The sequence below is a fragment of the Mercenaria mercenaria genome, chromosome 7 (assembly GCF_021730395.1).
Source record: "Mercenaria mercenaria strain notata chromosome 7, MADL_Memer_1, whole genome shotgun sequence".
NCBI classification, from domain to species: domain Eukaryota; kingdom Metazoa; phylum Mollusca; class Bivalvia; order Venerida; family Veneridae; genus Mercenaria; species Mercenaria mercenaria.
This window is the reverse complement of record NC_069367.1, coordinates 60,576,113-60,603,778: the sequence shown is the minus strand read 5'-3', so window position 1 is coordinate 60,603,778 and position 27,666 is coordinate 60,576,113. Positions and strand designations below refer to the sequence as shown.

At 35.1% G+C, this 27,666-nt stretch overlaps 1 protein-coding gene across 2 annotated transcripts; it reads right to left on the bottom strand.

Moving 5' to 3' along the window:
- Nucleotides 1–738: 738 nt before the first annotated feature.
- Nucleotides 739–27,389, bottom strand: LOC128558629 (COP9 signalosome complex subunit 6-like). 2 transcript variants are annotated; one of them, XM_053548504.1, is made up of 10 exons: nucleotides 27,119–27,389; nucleotides 18,033–18,164; nucleotides 13,891–13,979; nucleotides 12,189–12,260; nucleotides 9,394–9,441; nucleotides 8,608–8,722; nucleotides 6,607–6,699; nucleotides 5,650–5,750; nucleotides 2,646–2,714; nucleotides 739–1,755 (listed from the first exon to the last, which is right to left on the bottom strand). In XM_053548504.1, the coding sequence occupies exons 1-10, from the start codon at nucleotides 27,273–27,275 to the stop codon at nucleotides 1,684–1,686; spliced, it is 948 nt and encodes a 315-aa protein (XP_053404479.1). In that variant the 5' UTR covers nucleotides 27,276–27,389; the 3' UTR covers nucleotides 739–1,683. The 2 variants fall into 2 exon arrangements, with proteins under 2 accessions (XP_053404479.1, XP_053404480.1); XM_053548505.1 differs by having other exon boundaries at nucleotides 12,198–12,260.
- Between the last annotated feature and the right edge of the window lie 277 nt (nucleotides 27,390–27,666).

Here is a 27,666-nt window from a genome sequence, read left to right as displayed (position 1 = left end):
TTGTTCTGACCAAAATTCATGAAGATTGAAAAATACAGCCTCTATATCACATACACAAGGTTTTTCTTTGATTTGACCCAGTGACCTAGTTTTTGATCCCAGATGACCCATTTTCAAACTTGGCCTAGATTTCATCAAGGTAATCATTCTGACCAAATTTCATGAAGATCAATTGAAAAATACAGCTTCTATCGCATACACAAGCTAAATGTTGACAGACGACAGACGCCGGACATAGAGTGATAAAAAAAACTCACCTGAGCAAAAAATACCAGAAATCCCTGTGATCTTGACCTTTAACTCACTGATCACAAGGGATCTTTCTATAGTTACCGTGGTACTTATTGATTGTGTAAAAATTGAAAACTATAGCTATTATACTTTAAGACTTTTTTCAGTTTCCAGATCACAGTGACCTTAAGCTCCAATACAAAGGAGATCCTTTTGACATAGTGCTTTTTCATCTATTAAAGTTTGAGTGCGGAAACAGAAAATGCTGATAGATGGCATAACCATTCCATAATGTTTTCTTACATACCTAAGGTGTACAGATTTGTCTTGCCATAATATCTAATTAGGCAATTGTTTAATTGTTTTTCTAGCTTTATCATAAACAAGATTTAAATAACAAGTTCTTGTTTCTTTTACAAAAGGAAAGTGTAATTATTTGTATATAAAAATATTTGTAAACAAAAATTGCTGAACGACATTTAAACAACAGTTATAATCACACAAAACAAATGTCACTTTCACTTTATTACATGAACAACATCCTGAATCTTTTTGTTTTCAATTACGTCTGTATTACATGTACTTTCTTTGAAACAATGTGTGATACAGAACTATTTCAATGTATATTTTGTAGCAAAATAAAAACAATCAGATGCTCAATTTTAAATTACTGTTTGATTTGCCAACTCTGCAACTTTATTTGGAGGGGTGGGGGCCATTTTTCTAAATCATTTTTAATGGTTCATAAGCATAATTATGAAGCAGTAGGATTTAAAAAAAAAATTTGCTAAGTATATAGTTCAGATTTATAATCACAGTTCCATTTCGATAGCATATTTTCCATTGTATTTAATTTCTTTTTCAATGTTGTTATTTGACTCTTATCTGTTGTTTGATTGATATCAAACTTTTAGGGATAGAAGGAAAATGCTAATGTTAAATTTGAAAAAAAAAATATGAAATTCTCATGTGCCCAAATTTTATTCATGGGATTTCCTTAGAAAAAACATTTTGGCAAAAAAACATGATTTCTTTACCCCTTGAGACCTAAAGAATTTATATATAATTGGCATTCAGTTAAAGAAAATTTTGAGAGACCTTGTTGCAGAATAGGCCCAGTAGTACACTGACACATAAATCACAATTTCTTGATATGTCATTTTAAAACTATTTTAAATAGCACTATCATAAAATTAGCCTTGTGAACACTTCCCAAAAAGCATTGTATTTTGCAGTTTCATAGTCTGGAGTCAGAAGTTCCAGAAACATAGGAAACTGCACTATAATTATGGAGTAAATTCCTCTGTTAAATGTCTAATCTAGTAAGTAACCACATGGATATTGTATATGACAGTTCCTAAGGAAACACTGTGTGCTGTTATCTGTGTGCTGTTAACTGTCATTTCTCTGGGGGTTGTTATAACAATGTGTGATGAGTTATGTAACAGAGTTTTAGAAGAAAAGCCCTCTCATTCTTCTGCCCATGCTGTGCCTGTCGTGTATCACATTAAACTTATTCACAAACTGAAATAAAGAATACAGAGAATAACCAATTAGACATATTTCTATTAATCATCATAAAATCGCTAAGAAAAAATTGTCTTAATTGTCTGTTTAATAATGCTTTACATGAGGATTATGTGCATATAATTATGAAGTTTAAGTTGATCTGATTTAAGTGAGATTGCAAATGTCATGTTATTAATTGATTCTGTCTTTTATCCACACTCAAGTAGAAGTTTGCTGGATTGATAATCTTCAGATTTGCATACTGAGCTTTCAAACCAAGTGAGCAACAAAAACTTAAAATTTACATATAAACAGACTTAGTATAAAGGATTTAAAACTGATTGTAGAGAAAGTTTCCACAACATGTTAGCAACCTTCTATGGCCTGACAGAACTCTTGTCTCAGGGACTGCGGAGCGGTAGTAGAACTTTGCCACTAACAGTACTCAAACTTGTCACCTGCCAGTCATAAGTCTAACACTTTTAACCCTATATCGGCCGATAGTGGGTAGGTACGTGAGCGGAATTTACCCCTCCTGTTAGTGGTGTCATGGGGGTGTCCCCCTGGAAGTTTTGAAATGGTGGCCTCTGGTATGTTATTGTGTCTAAATTTTGAGTGCAACTGTGATAAGTACAGGTCACTTCTGAGCAGACTGATTTGGCAGTCCTGGATCTGGGCTTGACTTGTAAAATCCAAACATATTACATCAACAAATATACGTTTCAGTCAAAAACAGGTAATTTGTGGCACAGGAGTACATAAATTTCAGATTTTGTGTATAAAACAGACTGACATTTAAGTTTTTGTCAGGCCTTAATTTTTTTTATTAAAGCAACTATGAAATCCACAAATAATCATTTGACATTAGTGTACAGAAGGTTACAGTAATTAGAGAATTTAGATACCTGATTAACTGTGTTACATCCTTTTGTTATAGTTCCAAGGTAAGCCATCAAACATACATCATTACATTGCTGAAAATATATCAGTATCATACATATGCTACATAACAAACAAGAGGGCCAAGATGGCCCTAGGTCGCTCACCTAAGAAACACTCCATAACAGTGTAAAACATGTTTGACCTAGTGATTTCAAGGAAACAAATATTCTGACCAATTTTCATTAAGATTGGACCAAAAAATTGGTCTCTTGCGATAAAACAAGCATTTTCTTAGATATGACCTAGTTTTTGACCCTAGATGACCCATGTTCAAATCGACCTAGATTTTATCAAGGCAATCATTCTGACCAAAATTCATGAAGATCAACTGAAAAATACAGCCTCTATCACATACAGAAGTTTTTTTTTGATTTGACCAAGTGACCTAGTTTTTTACCTCAGATGACCCATATTCAAATTCGACTAGATTTCATTAAGGCAATCAACCTGACCAAATTTCTTTAAAAAACAATTGAAAAAAACAGTCTCTATCGCATACACAAGATTTTTCTTTAATTTGACCTAGTGACCTAGTTTTTGACCTCAGATAACCCATATTCAAAATCGACCTAGATTTCATCAAGACAATCATTCTGACCAAATTTCATACAGATGAATTGAAAAAATACATCCTCTATTGCATACAAATGTTTTTCTTCGATTTGGGCCTAGTGACCTAGTTTTTGATCCGAGATGACCCATTTCGAACACGGCCTAGATTTTATCAAGGTAATCATTCTGGCTAAATTTCATGAAGATCAGTTGAAAAATACAGCCTCTACTGCATACACAAGGTTTTTTCTTTGATTTGACCTAGTGACCTAGTTTTTGACCCCCGATGACCTATTTTCGAACTTGGTCTAAAATTTCATCAAGGTAATCATTCTGACCAAATTCATGAAGACCAATTGAAAAATACAGCCTCTATCGCATACACAAGGTTTTTACGTGATATGACCTAGTGACCTAGTTTTTGACCCCAGATGACCCATTTTCGAACTCGGCCTAGATTTCATCAAGGTAATCATTCTGACGAAAATTCATGAAGATCAATTGAAAAATACCGCCTATCGCATACACAAGGTTTTTCTTTGATTTGACCTAGTGACCTAGTTTTTGACCCCAGATGGACCCATTTTCGAACTCGGCCTAGATTTTCATCAAGGCAATCATTCTGACCAAAATTCATGAAGATCAATTGAAAAATACAGCCTCTATCGCATACACAGGTTTTTCTTTGATTTGACCTAGTGACCTAGTTTTTGATCCGAGATGACCCATTTTCGAACTCGGCCTAGATTTCATCAAGGTTTATCATTCTGACCAATATTCATGAAGAAGAATTGAAAAATACTGCTCTATCGCATACACAAGGTTTTTCTTTGATTTGACCTAGTGACCTAGTTTTTGACCCGAGATGACCCATTTTCGAACTCGGCTTAGATTTCATCAAGGTTATCATTCTGACCAACATTCATGAAGATTAACTGAAAAATACCGCCTCTATCGCATACACAAGGTTTTTCTTTGATTTGACCTAGTGACCTAGTTTTTGACCCGAGATGACCCATTTTCGAACTCAGCCTAGATTTCATCAAAGTTATCATTCTGACCAATATTCATGAAGATTAAATGAAAAATACAGCCTCTATCGCATACACAAGGTTTTTCTTTGATTTGACATAGTGACCTAGTTTTTGACCCAGGATGACCCATTTTCGAACTCGGCCTAGATTTCATCAAGGTTATCATTCTGACCAATATTCATGAAGATTAATTGAAAAATACAGCCTCTATCGCATACACAAGCTAAATGTTGACAGACGACGGACGACAGACGACGGACGCCGGACATCGAGCGATCAGAAAAACTCACCTGAGCATTGCTCAGGTGAGCTAAAAAGGTGAACATAATTTTCAAATTGATTTCGCATAGAATATAAAGTGAAGAAATTTCATGGATCTCGAAAGAAATTCTGCATCAACGAATTCTTCACATTCTGTATCTCACAAAATATGTAGCCTGTGTAAACTGAACTATTGTATATTTCATTATTTCTATATACTTTATGCATGTTATACAACGACGATTACAATATGTAATAATTTAGGGGATTTTTTTCATGTGCTATTAACTTAAAACAAGGATAATCAACAGACTAAAATGGTAATTTCTATCTATAATCATTTCCATACACATAACATGTATTTACAAAAACAGTGAAATGTTTATTAACAGGACTTTTAAAATTGAACTATTTTATATTTGAAGGGATTTGGAGCAAGTGTTTCAGTTAATGACCATAATCACTTAGGATGCTATTTACTATTTATTGTTTATCCTACTTTTTTCAGCCAATCACATGCCACCAGACATTTTCAAAACCTGCCAATATCTATTCCTTTATCTGTACAACACTTACATTATCAGCCTCTTCACTGTTCTTAAGAGGCTGACACATTAAGAGCCGACACGTAAGAAATATACCTTGTCGGATAGAGGCTATGCAGTGAAATCCTCAGCACCAAGAAACTAAAAGGCAGAGAGCACAGCTACTGCAGATTTTGCTTAACATTATCTAGACTATACAATTAAACTAGAGCTATCACTGATGGTGATTCATACCCCAAGAAGCTGCTTCAATGAAGTGAACGAAAATGTTGTGATCATAACCTTTGATCTCCAAGTTAGACCTCAATCTTGGACATAGTAACCTGGGGTCATGTGCTCTGCATTAAGCTATATGATCTTTGACCTCCAAATATGATCCTGACTTAGAACCTAAAAACCTGGGCAATTAGTGTATCTCATCGTACTATGATGGTAAACATTTATGTGTAGTATTTCATAACCTATTAAAACAGTTTCAGAAATATACCTCCGGAAAGGACTTATGTACAGAATTACATGTATGACTGAAATAGCATTCATATATTTCGTATCTGAGAGTGTAATGAACAACTTACAGTGAAGAAATCTTCCTTGAACTTGTCAGTATTTAATACAGGTAGTCTGTAGCATAAACTGTACGCCTCTCTCAATATATCCAAGTTCTTTGGTATTTCACCTGTTATATGATATCAAAGGCATAATATAAAATATTCTATACATTTTGTGAATGTAAGACCTTAACAAAATAATACAATGATTTTTTTCTGCTCACCACTACAGTACTCACAGTATTTAACCTTTTAATGCATCCTTTTTGACAGATTAGTTTCAATATAGCATACTTATTCACACTTTTCATAAAGTACATTTTGAATTCTTCATTTTAAAGCCAAAGTACCATCTGAAAAAGATATACCTGTATGTGTAATACACACAGTGTACACTTAACTCCTCTTTCCTACATTACGCTTTCATGAAATGTTTCAATGATTGCAAAATATTACTTTCTGTGCTATATTCATTTTTCCTATCACTTCCATACATTTACAATCCAATTATCTTGCCTTTGATAAAACTACAGAAGTATGTTTACCTCCAAAGAAAGGCAAAACATTAAGTATGAAATCACAAGCTTTATTAGCTGTGCTTGTTTCCAAATCATCATAGATAATGCACAATTTCACTAGCTGTTGTCAACTGATGGAAAGTGGTCTAACAACAGCCATTCATGGGCAATTTGGTCCTTTAGAGAATTACAACTTGAAAGATGGACAATATTGGATATTAATTAACAAACATAAATGGAAGAAGAAACAACCGCTGATACAATAAATGATTTGTGGTTACAATAATTTTCATCCAGGCATGAAATACACTGCTTGTTTAGACATGCCTGGAATCTTTTTTTACACCAGCAAATGACTTCAAACCAAAACCTGTGATTCATTTTCTTAAATATTTGCAAGATATAACAATTTCATTTAATATTATAACATTTTCTTAAATATTTGCAAGATATAACAAGAGCATACCTGCTTCTACAGCCTTTATATATTCTAGAATCAGTTTCACTCTGCTGTGTAACATCTTTATTGCACTGTGTTGTGCTATCAACTGTTCCGCAACTGTTAAATATAAAATACAAATATTATTTATAATTTTTATATTCAAACATATACTATCTAAGTACTGGGGGAAATGCCGCCAACACTGGTGGAATTGGGAAAAAGACTTCAGAATTTGTCTAAATTGGAAAACACTGAAAAGAAACATGATTCAAATAAGGAGCTTTTTTTGATAATATTTTTGCAATTGTGTGTTGGTATTTTAATAATTGTTCACCAGTATGTTTATACCTGTATTCTACTTAGTGTGAAACCTACTTTTTTGACCAATCAGAGCGAGTTATTTTTTAAACAAGAGCTGTCTCCATAGGATGACACATGCCCCCGATGGCACTTTGAATGAATAGTTATGGCCGATGTTAGAGTTTAGGACCTTTGACCTACGGACCCGGGTCTTGCGCGCGACACGTCGTCTTACTGTGCCACACATTCATGCGTAGTTATTTTAAAATCCATGCATGAATGACAAAGATATGGACCGGACATGCCCATCATTGCACTATCATGAAATATGACTTTAACGTCTAAGTGTGACCTTGACTTTTGAGCTACGGACCTGGGTCTTGCGTGCGACACGTCATCTTACTGTGGTACACATTCATGCCAAGTTATTTGAAAATCCATCCATGGATGACAAAGATATGGACCGGACACGAATGCACTATCATGAAAAATGACCTTTATCGTCTAAGTATGACCTTGACCTTTGAGCTATGGACCTGGGTCTTGCACGCGACACGTCGTCTTACTGTGGTACACATTCATGCCAAGTTATTTGAAAATCCATCCATGGATGACAAAGATATGGACCGGACACGAATGCACTATCATGAAAAATGACCTTTAACGTCTAAATATGACCTTGACCTTTGAGCTACGGACCTGGGTCCTGCGCGCGACACGTCGTCTTACTGTGGTACACATTCATGCCAAGTTATTTGAAAATCCATCCATGGATGACAAAGATATGGACCGGACACGAAAATTGCGGACAGACTGACAGACCGACAGACTGACAGACGGTTCAAAAACTATATGCCTCCCTTCGGGGGCATAAAAATGTGGCTTCTTATTCCTGAAGACCAATGTGACTGAAGCAATAATTTTCAAAAAACAGCTCTACACGCTGAAGACAGAAGAGTGTTGACATGGCTGACTCTGCAATTCTGATTGGTCAAAATTTAATGTAGATTTCACACTATGTCAGACAGAGTCCATGAAGAAAATTCTTTGAGAAAAAGAAACCTCAGTTGGTCACTCCCTATCGGTTTCTTTTTCACGAAGAATTCACTTCATAAACTCTATATATAACGTTGCAAAACTATTACAAAACAGCAAAAAACCTTTATGTTAACAATTATTTGCAATGGGAATTTTCAGTTCAGAATTGGGAAAAAAAGGTACTCTTTTGCTTTGGGACTGCCTTCTTTTATGAGAGGTAACTTTTTAAGGGAAAATGCCATACATTAGTTTTTCTACTCAAAAATCCCTAAATGTACTGCCTAGATATATAAATGGGTTAAGGAATGATAACATACTTCAAAATAGTGAAAAACGGACAAAACATACATTAAAAATTTACACTGATCTTACAATCAACTGCTTTTTCATTGTCAGTTCTTCACATTCTACTCCATTGTAAGTTATTTTTGGCTCCATATGGTACCTCGTTTAAAATCTGTCCTAGAGAATGTTTTTCATTTTTAGTTGCAGAAACATGCAACACAGCTGGCAAACCCTTGTTTCATAATCAAATGTGTTACCACTAGATCAATCTGAATCCAAAGCAAGTTTTAAAACTGTGTAGCTTCTGAATTCATTCCCCCAATCTAGCTTGGTAGGCAAAGGGAGGTAATAATAATTGTTGAAGCTTGCATTTCTACTGAATTTACTGCTAGATGATCTTACCACTAGATGCCTCTCCAGTGTCTGCTGTTGACATTCTGGCTACATGATCCACACCAATTCTTTCTGCCTCTTCTGTAGCAAGTGTGTAGTGCAGTTCCACAAATAACATTGTAGCCTGTCAAAGTAAAATAAAATAAATAACGGCAAACAGTCTTCAAAACTGATGAAAAAAATATATACTCAAAATAAATGGGTGTAAAATCACACTGTCAGCTTTTTTCTTATTTTACTGGCTCTAAGATTATAATACTGAGACTGAAAACAAGTCTCAGAATGGAGCCTTGCCATTGGTCAGTTCAAAAACTGTGCTCAAAAACAACCAATCAGATGCTGAAGAGTTTGACTGGTCTTCAAACTCAAGTTTTTATAACCTCTGACCCTGTTTGTTGACTGTAGATCCAAGATGACAATAAAGGGTATTGGTGTAAGTATAGCAAGCACTCGAGAAGAACCATTAAACTATACCATGCAAACTGGATGACTTCCTTGTATTAAAGACTTATACCTAGCCAAGACTTCAAACAACAAAGATAAATATTTCTGCTAGAAGCTATGTTCAATCAACAGCTTCTGACAGAGTAAAAAGAACACTGACAATTACAAACATTGGATATTAAATGCATTACCAGTCAATGGAAATTAAACAATTGTAGAGAAATAACAAATAACTCTTGTCAGGAGAGTACAAATGCTATATCTATCTATGTGAAGGGTGAGCTAAAAAGATAGCATGCAATTTAAAATTGCTTAACTCTATAGGAGGAGTATCCAAAAACAGTACCATACCTCTCCATTCACCAGATCTATCACAGATTCATATATGGCAACTGGCAGCTGAAATATAAACAAAATACATTATAAAATAAACTATCATTAATCCAAAGCAATTTTTCCCACAATTTAAAACTTAAAGGTTCATAATGCCTTTGTTTAAAATGTGGCTGACATTTTTTCCGTTATGAACATAACATATATCAATTTCGTGTTACATTCTATTTACCATAATTGTTTTCTCTTATTTTCGTCAAAGGTTTGAATACTGATGAGCAAAGTAAAAAGTTTTATTGAATCTATTGGGTTTTTATTACCTCCCTTTATGACTGTAAAAGTTCATGTACAGTAGCGCTTTAATAACCATATAATTATACATAACACCTAATTGGATAGCTGTTTCAAAAAACATAAAATTTAAAGCCTTATGGAACTTTAACACCTAATACAAGCAGGACTCCAAATAATTTGTATTAAACTTCTAGTTTCTGCAACTTTCCTACTTTAAAATGTGTCTGTTTGTTTTATTTGGTAAAAAAAAAGCATAGTGTATTTTAGTTATTGAAGTTGGTCAGTATTCCTAAATTTCTACCAGCATTAACCTTTTCTCCACAAGTAACTGACAATTTCCCCACATAAATTAAAGGTTAAAGGCAAATAAGCTAAGACTCATTGTCTTCAGTTTACCATCACAGAGAACGCTCATGCCTTTCCCAGGATACAATGTCTTGTTCTTAGCTTACTGGGTTGACTGAGCCAACATTTAAAAAGCATGCAAGTTCAATCCCAAATATTCTTCAAGCTAGCTGGATGACTTTCTTTTATATTCCACCCAATATGAACTTGACATGGAGAGGATTTCAATCACGAGAGCTGTAAGAGTAGACAGCGTGCTTGACTTTTTTGATGCCTGATAGTAAAATAGAGCATATCTGAGGAAAATAGAGCTATTACTGGAGTAATTAATACCTCCCATACTCCGCAATTTTTAAGATGATATTAGCCAAAAGTTAAAGTTTAATTCATTAAATCCGTGTAGTAATAACAGAGATAAAGTGCACCAAATCAGTAACCAGAACTTCTAAGAATAAAAGGGACATAATTCAAGAAATGTTTCTGCCAGAGTCAAGGACCTTGTGTTATATAATGTGGATGCTGATATGGAACAACTATTTCAAGTTTAATTCAATTCATCAGTAATAACCAAGATAGAGTGAAAAGCCATCAAAACTTTAACTGAAATTCAAAGTAAACAGGGGACAGAAATCCTGAAATAATTCCTGAAATATCTGTGTCAAAGTTATGAACCTTGTGCCAGTGGAAGTCAGTGATATCTCACAACTATTTTAAGTTTGAATTAAATCCATTTAGTACTGTAATTCCGGTATTATTTGCGGTGTTTTAATTTTCGCTATTTTTCGCAAATAGGGCGCATCGCGAAATCATGAATCCGCGTAAATATCCTTCCATAACATAGAGACATTTCCGAAAATATGTCCAAAATATGGTCGTCAAGTTCAGCAATGAATACTAGCCGCCTGTACATCGATGTTTATTGAATAAATTTCAGTTCATTTCACATTTCAATATATTATGAATAATTCATGTAGAATATACTGCTAAAGATTAGATTTACATGCAGCTGGCAGTTTTTAACGGAGAGCATCTCCTTGATGCACTTCGTATGTGTCAAACAAGCAGCGCGCGTCTTGCCCTAGGGGAAGATCCATATCATCCCTTATCTTTTCAACAAACCTGATTTTAACATATTTTGTTTAGACAACAATAAAGATTAGCGGACAATTTATCACACGTTGATTATTTATGAAATGGCTGTAAAAAAACTTTGAACATTTTATCAGCTATTAAGTGTAATAAGAATAATTGCCAGTAAACTGAATAAAGGATTTAAAGGCTCACTTATTTCAGTCTGTGTGAATAAAGTAACCGATTGCTAATATGAAATAACCGTTACGGACAATGTGTTTAACGAGTCTTTGGCATGCATAAATTCGGTACGGTACTGAACAATTGTCACTGATATAATCAGGATTTCCGGAATTGAAATTTTGCTAATATAAGATAAGAACCGAATTTAAATTTCTGACCCTACCGTCGCGAATTCATAAATCCGCGAAATAATTCCGGGTGTCGGAATTCGCGAAATAAAGATCTCGCTAATATAAAGTGATTTACAGTAATAACTGAGGTAGAGTGAAAGTGCATCAAAACTTTTAGTAATACCTGGAATTTTAAATATAAAGGGAGAATAACTAACGAAATATTGGTGCAAAAGTTATGACCATTATATCTTGATGAAGAAACATCTATTTTAAGTTTGATGCAAATCCATAACGTAATAAGAGAGATAAAGTGAAAGTGTACCAAAAACTTTAACCAAGGCGGGTACACAGATTTCAATGCAGGGGAGGGTAGGATAGCTCTCCATATATTTCATACAGTTGTGCTAAAAAAGCATCCATTTAATACTCAATGGACCATAATGCAATAATACTCTAGTAAGACGGACACAATTACTGAAGAAGATGATGATAATAAAACTTCAGGCAAAGCTTTTTAAAATGTAACTGTGGTGAATAACTATTTGTTGGTTTTTTTCCCCAGACAATCTGTTTACGAATGTTGTCATTATTTGCCTTGATCTGAAATTTGGTTTGAACACTGATGCCTTTGAACCCTGATAATATAAGAAAATTCAGAAGATCATTCAATTCTGCCAAATAGTACTTTTATCTGAATATGAGAAATGCTATCAATGAAGGTGAATTTTTAAAAAAATATATACATACAGAACTTACATCTTGATTCCTGGCCATAGGATTCATTTTCAACAATACAGGACTTTCATTTATACTGCAGATCTGAAATATAATATATATATATCTACAATAGCTGACAAAACAGTCAAAATGGTTATACAGTGGACTCCTAGAATTTTAAAGTAAAAAGTTAACAATTTCATAAAATTCTGAGAAGTTGTTCATTTTTTCATTGGTCAGGATTTTTTTCTTTTTAAGTGCCACTTTTATAAAGATGTAAAAGTCACGGTTCTACTGTAACACAATATTGGTATTCATAAACACTCACATAACAAAAGGGTATTGAAAGCGTTTTTTGAGAATTTCAAATTTAACTCTTTATAACAGCATATTTATAGTTCATTTATTAATAGCTATAGATTGAATTTTCATCAGAATTTTTTAACAAGAAGGTCAAGATGGCCCTAGGTCGCTCACCTGAAAAACACACCATAACAGTGTAAACATGTTTGACCTAGTGATTTCATGGAAACAAATATTCTGGCCAATTTTCATTAGGATTGGACCAAAAATGTGGTCTCTTGAGTTTAAACAAGTATTTTCTTTGATATGACCTAGTGACCTAGTTTTTGACCCCAGATGACCCATATTCAAATATGACCTAGATTTCATCAAGGCAATCATTCTGACCAAATTTCATGAACATCAATTGAAAAATACAGCCTCTATTGCATACACAAGGTTTTTCTTTGATTTGACCTAGTAACCTACTTTTTAAACCCAGATCATCCATATTCAAACTCGACCTAGATTTCATCAAGGCAATCATTCTGCCCAAATTTTATGAAGATCAATTGAAAAATACAGCTTCTATCGCATACACAAGGTTTTTCTTTGATTTGACCTAGTGACCTACTTTTTGATCCCAGATGACCCATATTCGAACCTGACCTAGATTTCATCAAGGCAATCATTCTGACCAAATTTCATGAAGATCAATTGAAAAATACAGCCTCTATCGCACACACACGGTTTTTCTTTGATTTGACCTAGTGGCCTAGTTTTTGATCCCAGATGACCCATATTTGAACTTGATCTAGATTTCATCAAGGCAATCATTCTGACCAAATTTCATGAAGATCAATTGAAAAATACAGCCTCTACTGCATACACAATGTTTTTCTTTGATTTGACCTAGTGTCCTAGTTTTTGACCCCAGATGACCCATATTCAAACTTGACCTAGATTTCATTAAGGCAATCATTCTGACCAGATTTCATGAAGATCAATTGAAAAATACAGCCTCTATCGCATACACAAGGTTTTTCTCTGATTTGACCTAGTGACCTAGTTTTTGACCCCAGATGACCCATATTCGAACTTGACCTAGATTTCATCAAGGCAATCATTCTGATCAAATTTTATGAAGATCAATTGAAAAATACAGCCTCCATCGCATACACAAGGTTTTTCTTTGATTTGACCTAGTGACCTAGTTTTTGACCCCAATTGACCCATTTTCGAACTTGGCCTAGATTTCATCAAGGTAATCATTCTGACCAAATTTAATGAAGATCAGTTGAAAAATACAGCCTCTATCGCATACACAATCTAAATGTTGACAGACGACAGACGCCGGACATCGAGCGATCACAATAATTCACCTGAGCTAAAAACATTCTATACTGGTTTAACAAAATCTGAATATCAATCAATGGGAAAATGGGCATACCTGTCTATGTACATGTATATCTGAATTTGTTGGGTCATCTCCTGTTGTGTACCAGCCAAGGAAGTCCATCTCACTAAATACCTGTTTAACTAAAATACACAATTTATATGAATATTCATAGAGATATCTGTTTGTATGAGAATTAATTTTGATCGAAAAAATGGGTTATAGTTTTCTATATAATTGCATTATGTCTGGCAGAGATACCCATCCAGCTATCTCATGACTTCCAATCAGATGGTTGTAGGTTTGATTCCCTGCAAGGCATTTATGTTTTATCTGGTCCTCCAGGTCTGAATCAAGTAGTGAAGTTGTTAGCAGCTAGTTAATAATACTGAGAACTGGAACACGGGTTATGTTTACTGACCATAAGGTACAAGATACCATTGAAAAATGGTGTTTCACACAACACAACAAGCTTTTACAATCCTTCGTTACATTGTTATATTGCATGACTGTTTAATGATACAAGCAACTTGCTTATAATCTTCTTCAAACTGTCACATAAAAACGGATGTTTCAAGACTTACATTTTTATTTAGAAATCAGCTCAGGAAGCTCTCTGAATCAGGGAACCAACAGACCTTTTGATACAGACTACCGTATTTTGGTGCGTATAGGTCGCACTTTTTCTACCCATTTTGCTGCCTGAAAAAGTTCCTGCGACCTATACGACAGAACATTGCCAGCAGAATTTTTTTCGGGCCAATTTTCTGACCGTAGCTCTCGCAAAATTACGTGCAATTGTTACAAACGAACAAAATGGATAAAATATATCAATATCGGCGGCTTTTCAACCAATAGCGGTTATTTTCAATAAAATATATCATAAATAACCCATATAGACTATTAAAATTACGAATGACTTTAATTCAATGATGTTTTCGCAGTTTGAATTACGTTAGTTTCTACTTTCATTTTACTGGACGCCATGACAGGTACATGTACTCCGGGTTGGATAAAATCTGGACAGATCGTCCTCCGTTCCAAACATTGTTTATACTAATTTTTAGCTTAATAAAAAACTTGAAAGATATTTTTTTTTTACTTTTAATTTTTAAATAATAAAAAAAACTCCAAAAAGAGATATTTTGTTAATCTTTTTACTCAGAATCAGAAGAACGCGGTTAATTACATGACGCGGAAAGGTGTTATATATAATTGCTAATAATTCACACTTTAACTTGCATAATTGCAGAATGTAAACACAAACCGACTGCTGCCAATTAGTGTCAAAAAGCCGTATTTCTTTGATTTGAGGTGCAGTCTGTTACCAATACTACCATTGGTACGAAATGGTTGGGATCGAAAATAACACTGTGCGATTTCCACCAATCAGGTTCAGATAATGATTCAGTCCGCGGCAGCAATATGGCCGCCACCATAACTTTTTTGCCGGTAAAAATCTGAAATTTAACTGCGACTAATACACTAGAACTTCAATTTTCCGCCCATTTCTAGGGCAAAAATTAGATGCGTACTGTACATTACCGCGACCTATACACATCAAAATACGGTATATAAGAGTTGAACTAGCACAAGTTCCAGTGTGTCAAAAGCTCAGCAATTCTATCAGAAACTTGAAACAGCTAAGTACTTAAAATGATTTACACATGAGTAGTAATAATAACATGACAAGATCTGCATAAAGCTTTGATTTTATAATATTGCCAAGCCTAGTGAATGATACTAGGAAAATCCGGGTTTAACTGGGAATACTCGGATTTAATAGGCAATACTTGGTAATCAAATTTTTCTGTACTTTTTTTGACAAGTTTACTGGATTTCATGACCTGTTTCATGACCAGCATGCCAGATTTTACACCTGCCTCAGACCAAGGTATGACAATATAGACAGAGGTGTAGTCAAGAAATTTAGTAACAAGAAACAAATTGGAGTTCAAGAATGGTGAAGTTGGTATTCTGTTACCAACTACTTAGAGAAAAAGAGTAGTAAAATAAAGAAATATTTCTATTAAAACATCTATGAATTACACTACATACTACTGCATTTTTTTCCTAAATAAAGTTAGAATCACAACATTCCATCTCTAGGATGTTCTTACACTAAGGTGAATGACCCAAAGTAACAAGTAATAAATCAGAAGGTTACATTGACATAAAATTCAATAAATCACTGTGTCTTCATTACAAACAAGAGGACCATGATGGTCCTGAATCGCTCACCTGTCCCCACATGAACTGAGTATGACGTCGTTTTTTCTATTATTTGACATAGTGACCTAGTTTTTCAGCTCATGTGACCTAGTTCTGAACTTGACCTAGATATCATCAAGATAAAAATTCTGACCAATTTTTATGAAGATCCATTGAAAAATATGGCCTCTAGAGAGGTCACCAGGGTTTGCTATATTTTACATAATGACCTAGTTTTTAAAGGCATGTGACCCAGTTTTGTACTTGACCTAGATATCATCAAGGTGAACATTCTCACCAATTTTCATGAAGACCTCATGAAAAATATGGCCTCCAGAGAGGTCATAAGGTTTTTCTATTTTTAGACGTACTGACCTAGTTTTTGACCGCACGTGACCCAGTTTCGAACTTGACCTAGATATCATCAAGGTGAACATTCTCACCAATTTTCATGAAGATCCGTTGAAAAATATGGCCTCTAAAGAGGTCAAAAGGTTTTTCTATGTTTAGACCTAGTGACCTAGTTTTTGACGGCAGTTGACCCGGTTTCAAATTTGACCTAGATATCATCAAGATGAACATTCAGACCAACTTTCATACAGATCCCATGAAAAATATGGCCTCTAGAGTGGTCATAAGGTTTTTTATTATTTGACCTACTGACCTAGTTTATGACCGCATGTGACCCAGTTTCAAACTTGACCTAGATATTATCAAGATGAACATTCTGACCAATTTTCATGCAGATCCCATGAAAAATATGACCTCTAGATAGGTCACAAGGTTTTTCTATTATTTGACCTACTGACCTAGTTTTGGACCGGACGTGACCCAGTTTCGAACTTGACCTAGATATCATCAAGATGAACATTCTGACCAATTTTCATGCAGATCCCATGAAAAATATGACCTCTAGAGAGGTCACAAGGATTTTCTATTATTTGACCTACTGACCTAGTTTTTGACCGCAGTTGACCCAGTTTCGAACTTGATCTAGATATCATCAAGATGAACATTCTGATCAATTTTCATGCAGATCCCATGAAAAATACGGCCTCTACAGAGGTCACAAGGATTTTCTATTATTTGACCTACTGACCTAGTTTTGGACTGGACGTGACCCAATTTCGAGCCTGACCTAGATATCATCAAGATGAACATTCTGACTATTTTTCATGCAGATCCCATGAAAAATATGACCTCTAGAGAGGTCACAAGGATTTTCTATTATTTAACCTACTGACCTAGTTTTTGACACAGTTGACCCAGTTTCGAACTTGACCTAGATATTATCAAGATGAACATTCTGACCAATTTTCATGCAGATCCCATGAAAAATATGACCTCTAGAGAGGTCACAAGGTTTTACTATTATTTGACCTACTGACCTAGTTTTGGACCGGACGTGACCCAGTTTCGAACTTGACCAAGATATCATCAAGGTGAACATTCTCACCAATTTTCATGAAGATCCATTGAAAAATATGGCCTCTAGAGAGGTCACAAGGTTTTTCTATTTTTAGACCTACCGACCTAGTTTTTGATGCACGTGACCCAGTTTCGAACTTGACCTAGATATCATCAAGGTGAACATTCTGACCAATTTTCATAAAGATCCTATGAAAAATGTAACCTCTCGAGTGGTCACAAGCAAAAGTTTATGCACGTACGAACGGACGACGGACGCTGCGCGATCACAAAAGCTCACCTTGTCACTATGTGACAGGTGAGCTAAAAAGGTTATATTGCCAAGTATTGCCCACCTGAGTGATACTGCCTGTGCCATGAAAATCCAGTTGGGAAAACCAAGGGAGGTAATACATACTGTACCAATCTTACCATGTGCTAATATAGGAACAGTCACCTTATTTTGTGTAAAAACTAAAATTATCAACACCTGAATGTCAGGCTATTGTCTGACACACAAACAGATAACACAAGCTACAATGATCTTTTGATACAGACTATAGGATTGGTATACTTACACTGTTCTTCTTTTGTATTGTAGTAATCCATGTCTATTACAATTTGTCCATCCACAATATCAAACAGTAACTCAAATGAATTCATCACTTCAATATTTCTTCCAGTCTGTTTGCCAATCACAGCTCCAATTACTAGAAAACATAAAACATAAAATTAAATCATTTCTCAGAAAGAATAAAAAGCAGAAACTTTCCTATGCTTTCTATCCAGCTTCTAGAAACGAAACAGCTATAGCTCAAATACTGTGTGCTTCTGGTTCATAATAATTATCAGGCAATATGTGTGTTTGCCTTTAACCTACCCATCTTTTTGGCATTGAGTAGGTTGGTAGGTAAATTATTATATTTTTTTCTTTCAAGTTAGGTTTTTTTCTAAAGCATAAGGAAATGTTCTAATTACTTTTAATTCAAGTTTCAGTATTTAGACACAGAATTCTGCAGCTAGGTGCTGTATGTCCTTTAACTCAGATTCACTAGACCCTTATAAAGGGTGTGTGCCAGAGAGATGCTCAGTCTGCATGAGGAATACTTAGTGGTTCTACAGAAGTGCATGCTGGAACTGCATAAAATACCTGTAAGGATGTCAATACTTCATTAACCAAACAAAGCTGGAAGAAGCTATATGGCCTAACATGTCTATGCCACCAGTATGTCTATACTGATACATCATTTTCAAGAGATATTTTATTAGTTTTGCTAAATAAAACAACTAAGCTGAAAAAATTATTTGTCTGAAAGAATGGTCAAGGACTAACTTACTATGTGAGCCTCTTTTAAAAATTCCAAGTCTTCTCACTGGGTCACTGCATTTGCAGCTTTTGACTGTTTCCAAATTTTATGCATATTGTGATAAACCATATTGCAGTTGAACACGAGTACAAAATAATACATTACTGAAAGTCTAATCTTAAATGTCTTACTTAAAATCAGTCAGGAAATACATTATCTCATCAAAGGCAGGGTTTTTTTTCGACCTTTTTTTTGCCGTTATTCGGCTATATTCCCAATGCCAAAAAGTATGTCTTTTTCCCAAAATGTGTGCAAAAATTCCCAATCTACATTCTGAAAAAAATTTCATCAAAATTGCACAAAAATTGACCAAATTATGGACAATTTTGTAATGGAAGTCTGTTAAAGAGGTTGTACAATGTGAAATAAGTGTATGAGAAAGTGCTTAAACACATCATTACTATATCCTATGGGACTAAATATTTCCCAATTTGGAACATTTACGTGTCAAAATTCCCAATTTTGGGGGTATAGGCTATGTTCCCAAATTAGCTAGAAAAAACCCTGAAAGGAATCAGTGTAACCACTTACAATAAAACTTTTTTATGTACTTAAGAACAACTATAATATATCTCTTCTAAATTTTAAAAAGAAACTCTTTGTTTTGGAGAACCAGTACAAATGATTGAAAATCCTGGTCCAGTGAGAAGGTACCTGACTGATTCAGAGGGTAAGGGCCATCATATAAAAGCTTGGATTGTTCCTGGTCCAATGAGAAGGTACCTGATTGATTCAGAGGGTAAGGGCCATCATATAAAAGCTTGGATTGTTCCTGGTCCAGTGAGAAGGTACCTGATTGATTCAGAGGGTAAGGGTCATCATATAAAAGCTTGGATTGTTCCTGGTCAAGTGAGAAGGTACCTGATTGATTCAGAGGGTAAGGGCCATCATATAAAAGCTTGGATTGTTCCTGGTCCAGTGAGAAGGTACCTGATTGATTCAGAGGGTAAGGGCCATCATATAAAAGCTCGGATTGTTCAGTGACTTTGTTAATTTTAGTATAAAATTTGTGCTATGATTTGACTGCACTTTCACTGCGCAATTCCTTGATATATAAATCTACAATACATTGAATTATATGGACTGCTCTCTTGGGTAGATAGCTAATTAGAATTTTATTATTGGAGTTAATAGCCAGGTCATTATTGTTTAAAAATTACTGCTATTTAAAAGAAAGTGATTGAGTAGGAACCATTCACCTGAATAGATAATTATGTTTCTTTTTCTGAAAAAGCAACATAGATATTTTGAATGGGAGCTAAAAACTTCGGTTGGTAGGTAAAGGGCAAACACACAATTTTAATTTAGGCCTCAAATTTAAATTCATAACAAAGACATGCATCAAACCAATGATTTTATGCTCGCCAGTTACGACATTAAAAATTGGTATTAAGTTTTGGCAATTTATTTTCAGAAAGGGAAGTCCCGTGATTTACGTAAAAAAGGTTTCAATCAAATTATATTTTCTTTTAACAGTTTTACTGAATACTTGTCAAGACTCAAGACGCAAAGTCAAAGTATAAAATCTGCACAGGTATGTACCAGAGTCAGACAAAAATTAAGACATCTATTTATGGATACCAAAGTCAAAACTAGGAATTAGTTTTCTGCCTTCAGGGAAAAGTATAACGTGCATGTCCAGATGTTGTGGTAGTGGAGGCAATACCTCTTCTTGGTATACTGATATCATGTGTCAGCTGGTTAGAGGTGTTCAGTCATTAAGACCAGAGCACAGATAGAAGTAACGTACCTAGGATACAGTATGGGTCCATGAGCCATATACACTTAAATATATTACAATGATAATGTTTTATGAGAAAAAAATGCCAAAATGTCATTTGAAAATGTTTTGCCCCTGTGACATTAGTCTCAATTTTTCGACTGCAAGGCAGACTGATTTCACAGACTGACATTTACGTTATATCTGCCTCTACCTCTCAAGTAGTTAGGATCAAAACTGTGGTGGAAATCAACGCGATTTAAATTTCAGGATTTATAGTTTTACATACACATCCAGCGAGTAAGGCTTAAAAATAAACCGATCGATACATACACAGTTTTACATGACTGAGGTAGAAATTTAATAGTGTAAGCAGAAAACACGCTGACATACATGGAGTTTAAGTGTTTTGCCTATAAAATGAAGGTTTTCTCATTAGTTAGGACATATGATTTTCCTTGGAATGGGCTTTCCAGACATGTAATTTTTAGTGTGAAAAATTGGGTTTAAATATGTATTTGAAGCCTCCAAAGTTAGCAACATGATTTGCATCGCTGGTTATATACACATAGAAAGAAATCTTTCCACATTGTTTTGAATGGTAAGTGGGTTGTGCGCGGAGGGCGTTATAATCTCTATTTATCAGAGGGCGTTATAGGCTCTATATATCAAAGAGCCCTTTGTGCACAATTAGTTGTGCCACTGTAACATGAGCCAATAGCAAGGTGAAAATCAGCATTTTGACATGTACATTAATATAAATTGCTCCCAAGTCTGCAGTTTTTTTAAATAACATTTCCTTACCAATAACTGGTCATCTTTAGGGCAAGTGAATAATCTTTCAGAAAAATTTTACTTCAGAGCACAGTTGCAAACCATTTTCGCACAACAAGTGAGCAACGGCATACAAAGCGGTAGTTTTCTCTCTACCCGAATAAATCTCACACATTTTTCGCATCAAAGTCTTCCCCCTAAACATATCAAGTACACCGTGCCGGTTAAAAATAGGCAGTGTCTAGCCGTCTGGTAACTGAACGCCTAGCCTGCATTCTAGCCGTCCGGTTACCGGATGGCTAGCAAATTGTCAGGGGATTTTCTAGCCGTCCGGTAATCTATTTCTTAATGAATAAGTAATAATTTAATATAATTTTACCTGTTATTTACTTAAGATATCAGCACTTATCTGCAAACAAAATTTTGTATGAATACATACCAAAGTTTATTTTTAATCGCCTCAAATAGATTATTGCAGTTTCAGCTGAGGAAACGAAAATTTGCCGAAATCAATAATGACGAAACGAATAGAAGGAGATGATTAAGTCGTTGTCATCTTGTTGTTAGAGATCGTTAAGTTACATATGTGCCACAAACTGGGGAGATACCAAGCAGTGCACATAGGCATCCAGGCCACACTATGAGTAGGAGCTCTCATCATGGCCCATTTATTTTTTTAAATGAAATTATACTGTCAAAATATTAAAAAGAAATATTTTGTAAGTAACTGTTTTCAGATATAATGATTTTATTCCATAGTTTGAAAATGAATTACTATAGGTAAAAATCTTGTATTTCAAAATGGCTTTGAACATCATTAACTTCATGTTCTTATTAAATCTGATTAGTTCTTCTTCTTTTTTTTTTTTTTTTTTTTTTTTTTTTGAGGCCCAGATGGTAACCCAAATCTGATTAGTTCTAATGTTTGAAAATGATTTCAAAAAAATATCTTGTTATTTTCGTACTTTTATTCTTTATTTTGAATTCTTGATGATAATAATAATAACAATAAAAATGTGTAGAATCAGTATCAGTTAGGAATATGGAAATTGTTTTAATTATTCATTTATGTCTCAGACATGCATACATTAATAATAACAAGAGGACCACGATGGTCCTGAATCGCTCACCTCTTCCCACATGACCCAGTTTTGAGTATGACGTAGTTTTTTCTATTATCTAACATAGTGATCTAGTTTTTGAGCTCATGTGACCCAGTTTTGAACTTGACCTAGATATTATCAAGATAAAAATTCTGACCAATTTTCATGAAGATCCACTGAAAAATATGGTCTCTAGAGAGGTCACAAGGTTTTTCTATTATCTGACCTATTGACCTAGTTTTCGAAGGTACGTGACCCTGTTTTGAATTTTACCTAGATATCATCAAGGTGAACATTCTCACTAATTTTCATGAAGATCTCATGAAAAATATGGCCTCTAGAAAGGTCACAAGGTTTTTCTATTTTTATACCTACTGGCCTAGTTTTTGACCACATGTGACCCAGTTTCTAAACTGACCTAGATATCACCAAGGTGAACATTCAGATCAATTTTCATGAAGATCCATGAAAAATATGGCCTCTAGAGAGGTCAAAAGGTTTTAATAATTTTAGACCTACTGACCTAGTTTTTGACCGCAGCTGACCCAGTTTCAAATCTGACCTAGATATCATCAAGATGAACATTCAGACCAACTTTCATACAGATCCCATGAAAAGTATGGCCTCTAGAGAGGTCGCAAGGTTTTTTTATTATTTGACCTACTGACCTAGTTTTTTAGGGCACGTGACCCAGTTTCAAACTTGACCTAGATATCATCAAGGTGAACATTCTGACCAATTTTCATGAAGATCCATTCAAGGGTATGGCCTCTAGAGAGGTCACAAGGTTTTTCTATTTCAAGACCTACTGACCTAGTTTTTGATCGCAGTTGACCCAGTTTCAAACTTGACCTATATATCTTCAAGATAAACATTCAGACCAACTTTCAAACAGATCCCATGAAAAATATGGCTTCTAGAGAGGTCACAACGTTTTTTCATTATTTGACGTACTGACCTATTTTTTGATGGCACGTGACCCACTTTCGAACTTGATCTAGATATCATAAACATGAACATTCTGACCAATTTTTATGGAGATCCATTCACAAGTATGGCCTCTAGAGAGGTCACAAGGTTTTTCTATTTTTAGACCTACTGACCTAGTTTTTGACCGCACATGACCCTGTTTCGAACTTGACCTAGATATCATCAAGATGAACAGTCAGACCAACTTTCATACAGATCCCATGAAAAATATGGCCTTTAGAGAGGTCACAAGGTTTTTCTATTATTTGACCTACTGACCTAGTTTGTGAAGGCACGTGACCCACTTTCAAACTTGACCTAGATATCATCAAGATGAACAATCAGATCAACTTTCATACAGATCCCATGAAAAATATGGCCTCTAGAGAGGTCACAAGGTTTTTCTATTATTTGACCTACTGACCTAGTTTTTGAAGGCATGTGACCAACTTTCAAACTTGACCTAGATATCACCAAGCTGAACATTCTGACCAATTTTCATGAAGATCTCATGAAATATATGGCCTCTAGAGAGGTCACATGGTTTTTCTATTTTTAGACCTACTGACCTAGCTTTTGACCGCAAGTGACCCAGTTTCGAACTTGACCTAGATATCATCAAGATGAACATTCAGACCAACTTTCATACAGATCCCATGAAAAATATGGCCTTTAGAGAGGTCACAAGGTTTTCCTATTATTTGACCTACTGACCTAGTTTTTGACGGCACGTGACCCAGTTTCGAACTTGATCTAGATATCATCAAGATGAACATTCTGACCAACCTGCATGCAGATCCATTGAAAAGTATGGCCTCTAGAGAGGTCACAAGGTTTTTCTATTTTTAGACCTACTGACCTAGTTTTTATCGGCACGTAACCCAGTTTCGAACTTGACCTAGATATCATCAAGGTGAATATTCTGACCAACTTTCATAAAGATCCCATGATAAATGTGACCTCTAGAGTGGTCACAAGCAAAAGTTTACGGACTGATGCACGGACGGGCAAGGACAACGGACGCTGCGCGATCACAAAAGCTCACCTTGTCACTTTGTGACAGGTGAGCTAAAAGCTGTAATAACATTGGAAAACAAGTTATTGAATTATTATTTTGAATACGATGGATATGGGCTGCTTGTTAAGCACATATGTAACAAACAACAAGATGACAACGACATAATCATCTGTTTCTATTCGTTTCGCCATTATTGATTTTGGCAAACTTGCATTTTATTGGCTGAAAATGCAGTAATCTATTCGAGATGATTAAAAATATAAATTGGTATGTATTCACACAAAATTTTGTTTGCAGATAAGTATTGATATCTTAAAGGGAAAAGCAATGACGTTCTTATGTTAACTCCATCTGCAAGGATTTCTTAAATCATTTAAAGAAGTGAAAGAATTTTCAAAATCGGCTTAAAAATGAGAAAGTTATGAACATTTAAATATTTGATCAAAATGGTTGCCATTTTGTTTCCATGGCAACAAAAAACAAAATGGTGGATTTAATAAATTTCTAGATATGTATTTGAACTGTATTTGCTTATTTCTGTAAAATATTTTCTCTACTTTTTCCAGCTATAATGAAAGAAACTACCATGTTTTACATCTTACTCTCAAGAAACATATGAAATTAATCTATTTAAAAGGTTATTTGCTAAATAAAGAATTCAGCAGTGTGTAAATGACATCATAAACACACTAAAATGGCTGCCTCCATGATCAGCCATTTTCTTACATTTCAAACTGCCATATCTTTTTCAATAGTGGTCCAAATTTAAAAATCCTTTCAATGTTATGAAAGGCTTAAAAATGGCTTTCATATAAAATAAACTTATTGTCAGGCTTTCCTTGCCCTTTAAGTAAATAACAGGTAAAATTAATATATCAAATCATTACTTATTCATTAAGAAATCGATTACCAGACGGTTAGAAAATACCCTGAGAACGCAGGCTAGGCGTCCGGTTACCGGACGGCTAGACACTTCCTTAAAATAACGTTACAAGCAGTCAGAACAGGCTAAATGGAAACTAATTAGCAGGGCGTTCGGTTGACCCAAGGTCCCGGGTTTTGACCCGCGAAAATCGAGCAAAACTCGTATTTGACCCGCACAGAATATCCCCCGTGCGTCGGCTTGACTCGCGGAAATTTACCTCGATGCGTCTCGAGTTCGAAAGTCCCGCCCCTTGTCAATCAAAATCCTAGCGAATTTCAATATTGTTCGCCAGCACAAGCGGAAGTATGGCAGTAGGCGGAGCGTCGTATGTTAATTAGCTATAGACAGATGTCAATCACGCCACGCGCCGACTGACACGTGGTCATCACGCGGTGTGTATTTAGAACAATAATGCCATGTCATTATCAAAGGTGTTTGTTGTGATCAATGTGTAAAAGTTAATTGATAAACAATGCAGCCTTAGATTATCGTGTTTGTACCACTTGTTAATTATTTTGTATGCTTGATACGATTACATGAGCTGATCGGCCGTTACGGTCTATAGCAAAATTATTATCATTGCCGAGGCTTTGTTTGGGCCAAAACAAATTAAATATTTAATTAAAAGCAGAAATTATAAGTGGTATGGTGAAAAAATGAAATTTAAAACGGGTGTTTTATCAAGAATTTTAAATTTGTACTTCCGTTTTCCATATTTGTCCCTCGTTTTCGGGACCGCCATTTTCGGACATTTTTATCATTTCTTACAAGATTTTTCTGGTACAATCTACCGTAAATAAAAAGCCAATAAAAAGTCTGTATTTAAGAAAAATATGATCACTGTTGCAAAAGCAACTCTTATTTTGAAGAATTTGCCGAGAATAAAGTCATGCAAAGGCACCAAACCCCACCCACTTTAGGCAATGTGCAAAATAAGACAACTAAAATATGAATTGCTTAAGACAATCTGTAATGACTATTGTACTTGTTTTAGATAAAGTATGTGGGAGTTTCATTAATAACAGTATATCTTGACCGCTGAAAAGCTGATCTTGACTCTTGAAAATCTGATTTTGACCCTTGAAAATTTAGGCTGAAGAGTCAATGACTCTTGAGTTTCAGAACCTACCGAACACACTGAATTAGACTAAACCTTTTCAAATGAATCTTTGGCATTTTTTTCTCAGAAAACATTATCATTGTAATATATTCAAGTGTATATGGCTCATGGTCTTATACTATATCCTAGGTACATTACTTCCACCTGTGGACCTTAGGTGAACCATCCACCACTCAGGAAAATGAACAAGAATTTTTGGTAGCTGAAAATCAATCTCATTGATGTTGTAGTGATAGTAGGTTTATAGGCCACTTCCAACAGCCTAACTGTTGGGTTAACCCTTTAGCGACGTGGTTAGTGTGTTCGCCTATGGATCACGAGGTCCGGGGTTCGAACCCCAGTAGGGACCTCGGTATTTTCTCTCCCAGGGTTTACTTTAATGGTGTCAGAAGTGTTTGACGGACTCATGCGGTGGGCATAGAGTGTCATTCTGGAGAGTTGGTAAGCTCTGAAAAGTAAAGGGGGAGAAGTGTAGTGATAGTAGGTTTATAGGCCACTTCCAACAGCCTTGCTGTTGGGTTAACCCTTTAGCACGTGGTTAGTGTGTCCGCCTATGGATCACGAGGTCCTGGGTTCGAGCCCCAGTTGGGACCTTGGTATTTTCTCTCCCAGGGTTTACTTTAATGTCATTCATTAGAGAAAATAGAAAAACAGCAATATTAAACCACCTTGCTGTGGTTTTCCCTCCTGAGCTCTAACTCTTGTCCAATGTTCAGAAATGTTCATGATCACCAGAGGGTGAAGCGAAACCGATACACTTCCTGAAGTCCCTGCTGAAGCCATCACATTGGACTTTGTCCCGTCTACCTCCATATTCGTTGCCATGCTTAAAAATTCCCACAAATCGGTTAGACAAGCTTTAATATTTATAAATCACTGCAAAATATAAAATAATGGAAATAATTTCATCTCTATCAAGCGACGCTTGGTTTCCTGTGTGACAAGGTTTTATTATTGACGAAGGAATTTTTGTAATTATGTTGTTGTCGACACTCAGTAAAACGTGTGCGCGTTCAACGTTATACTACAGAAACTGAGTACTGGGACACGGAAAATTATCAAACATATTCCAGCTGAATAACACTGCGAACATTTTAGCAAGGTAGTTTTTACAGCCTTTTGACTTTAGTCTTCTTTCTAAATAAAAGAAAATTAATATTATTACTCTGATAAATATATTATGGTCGTACGGCATGTTTCCTATTTCATCATCATC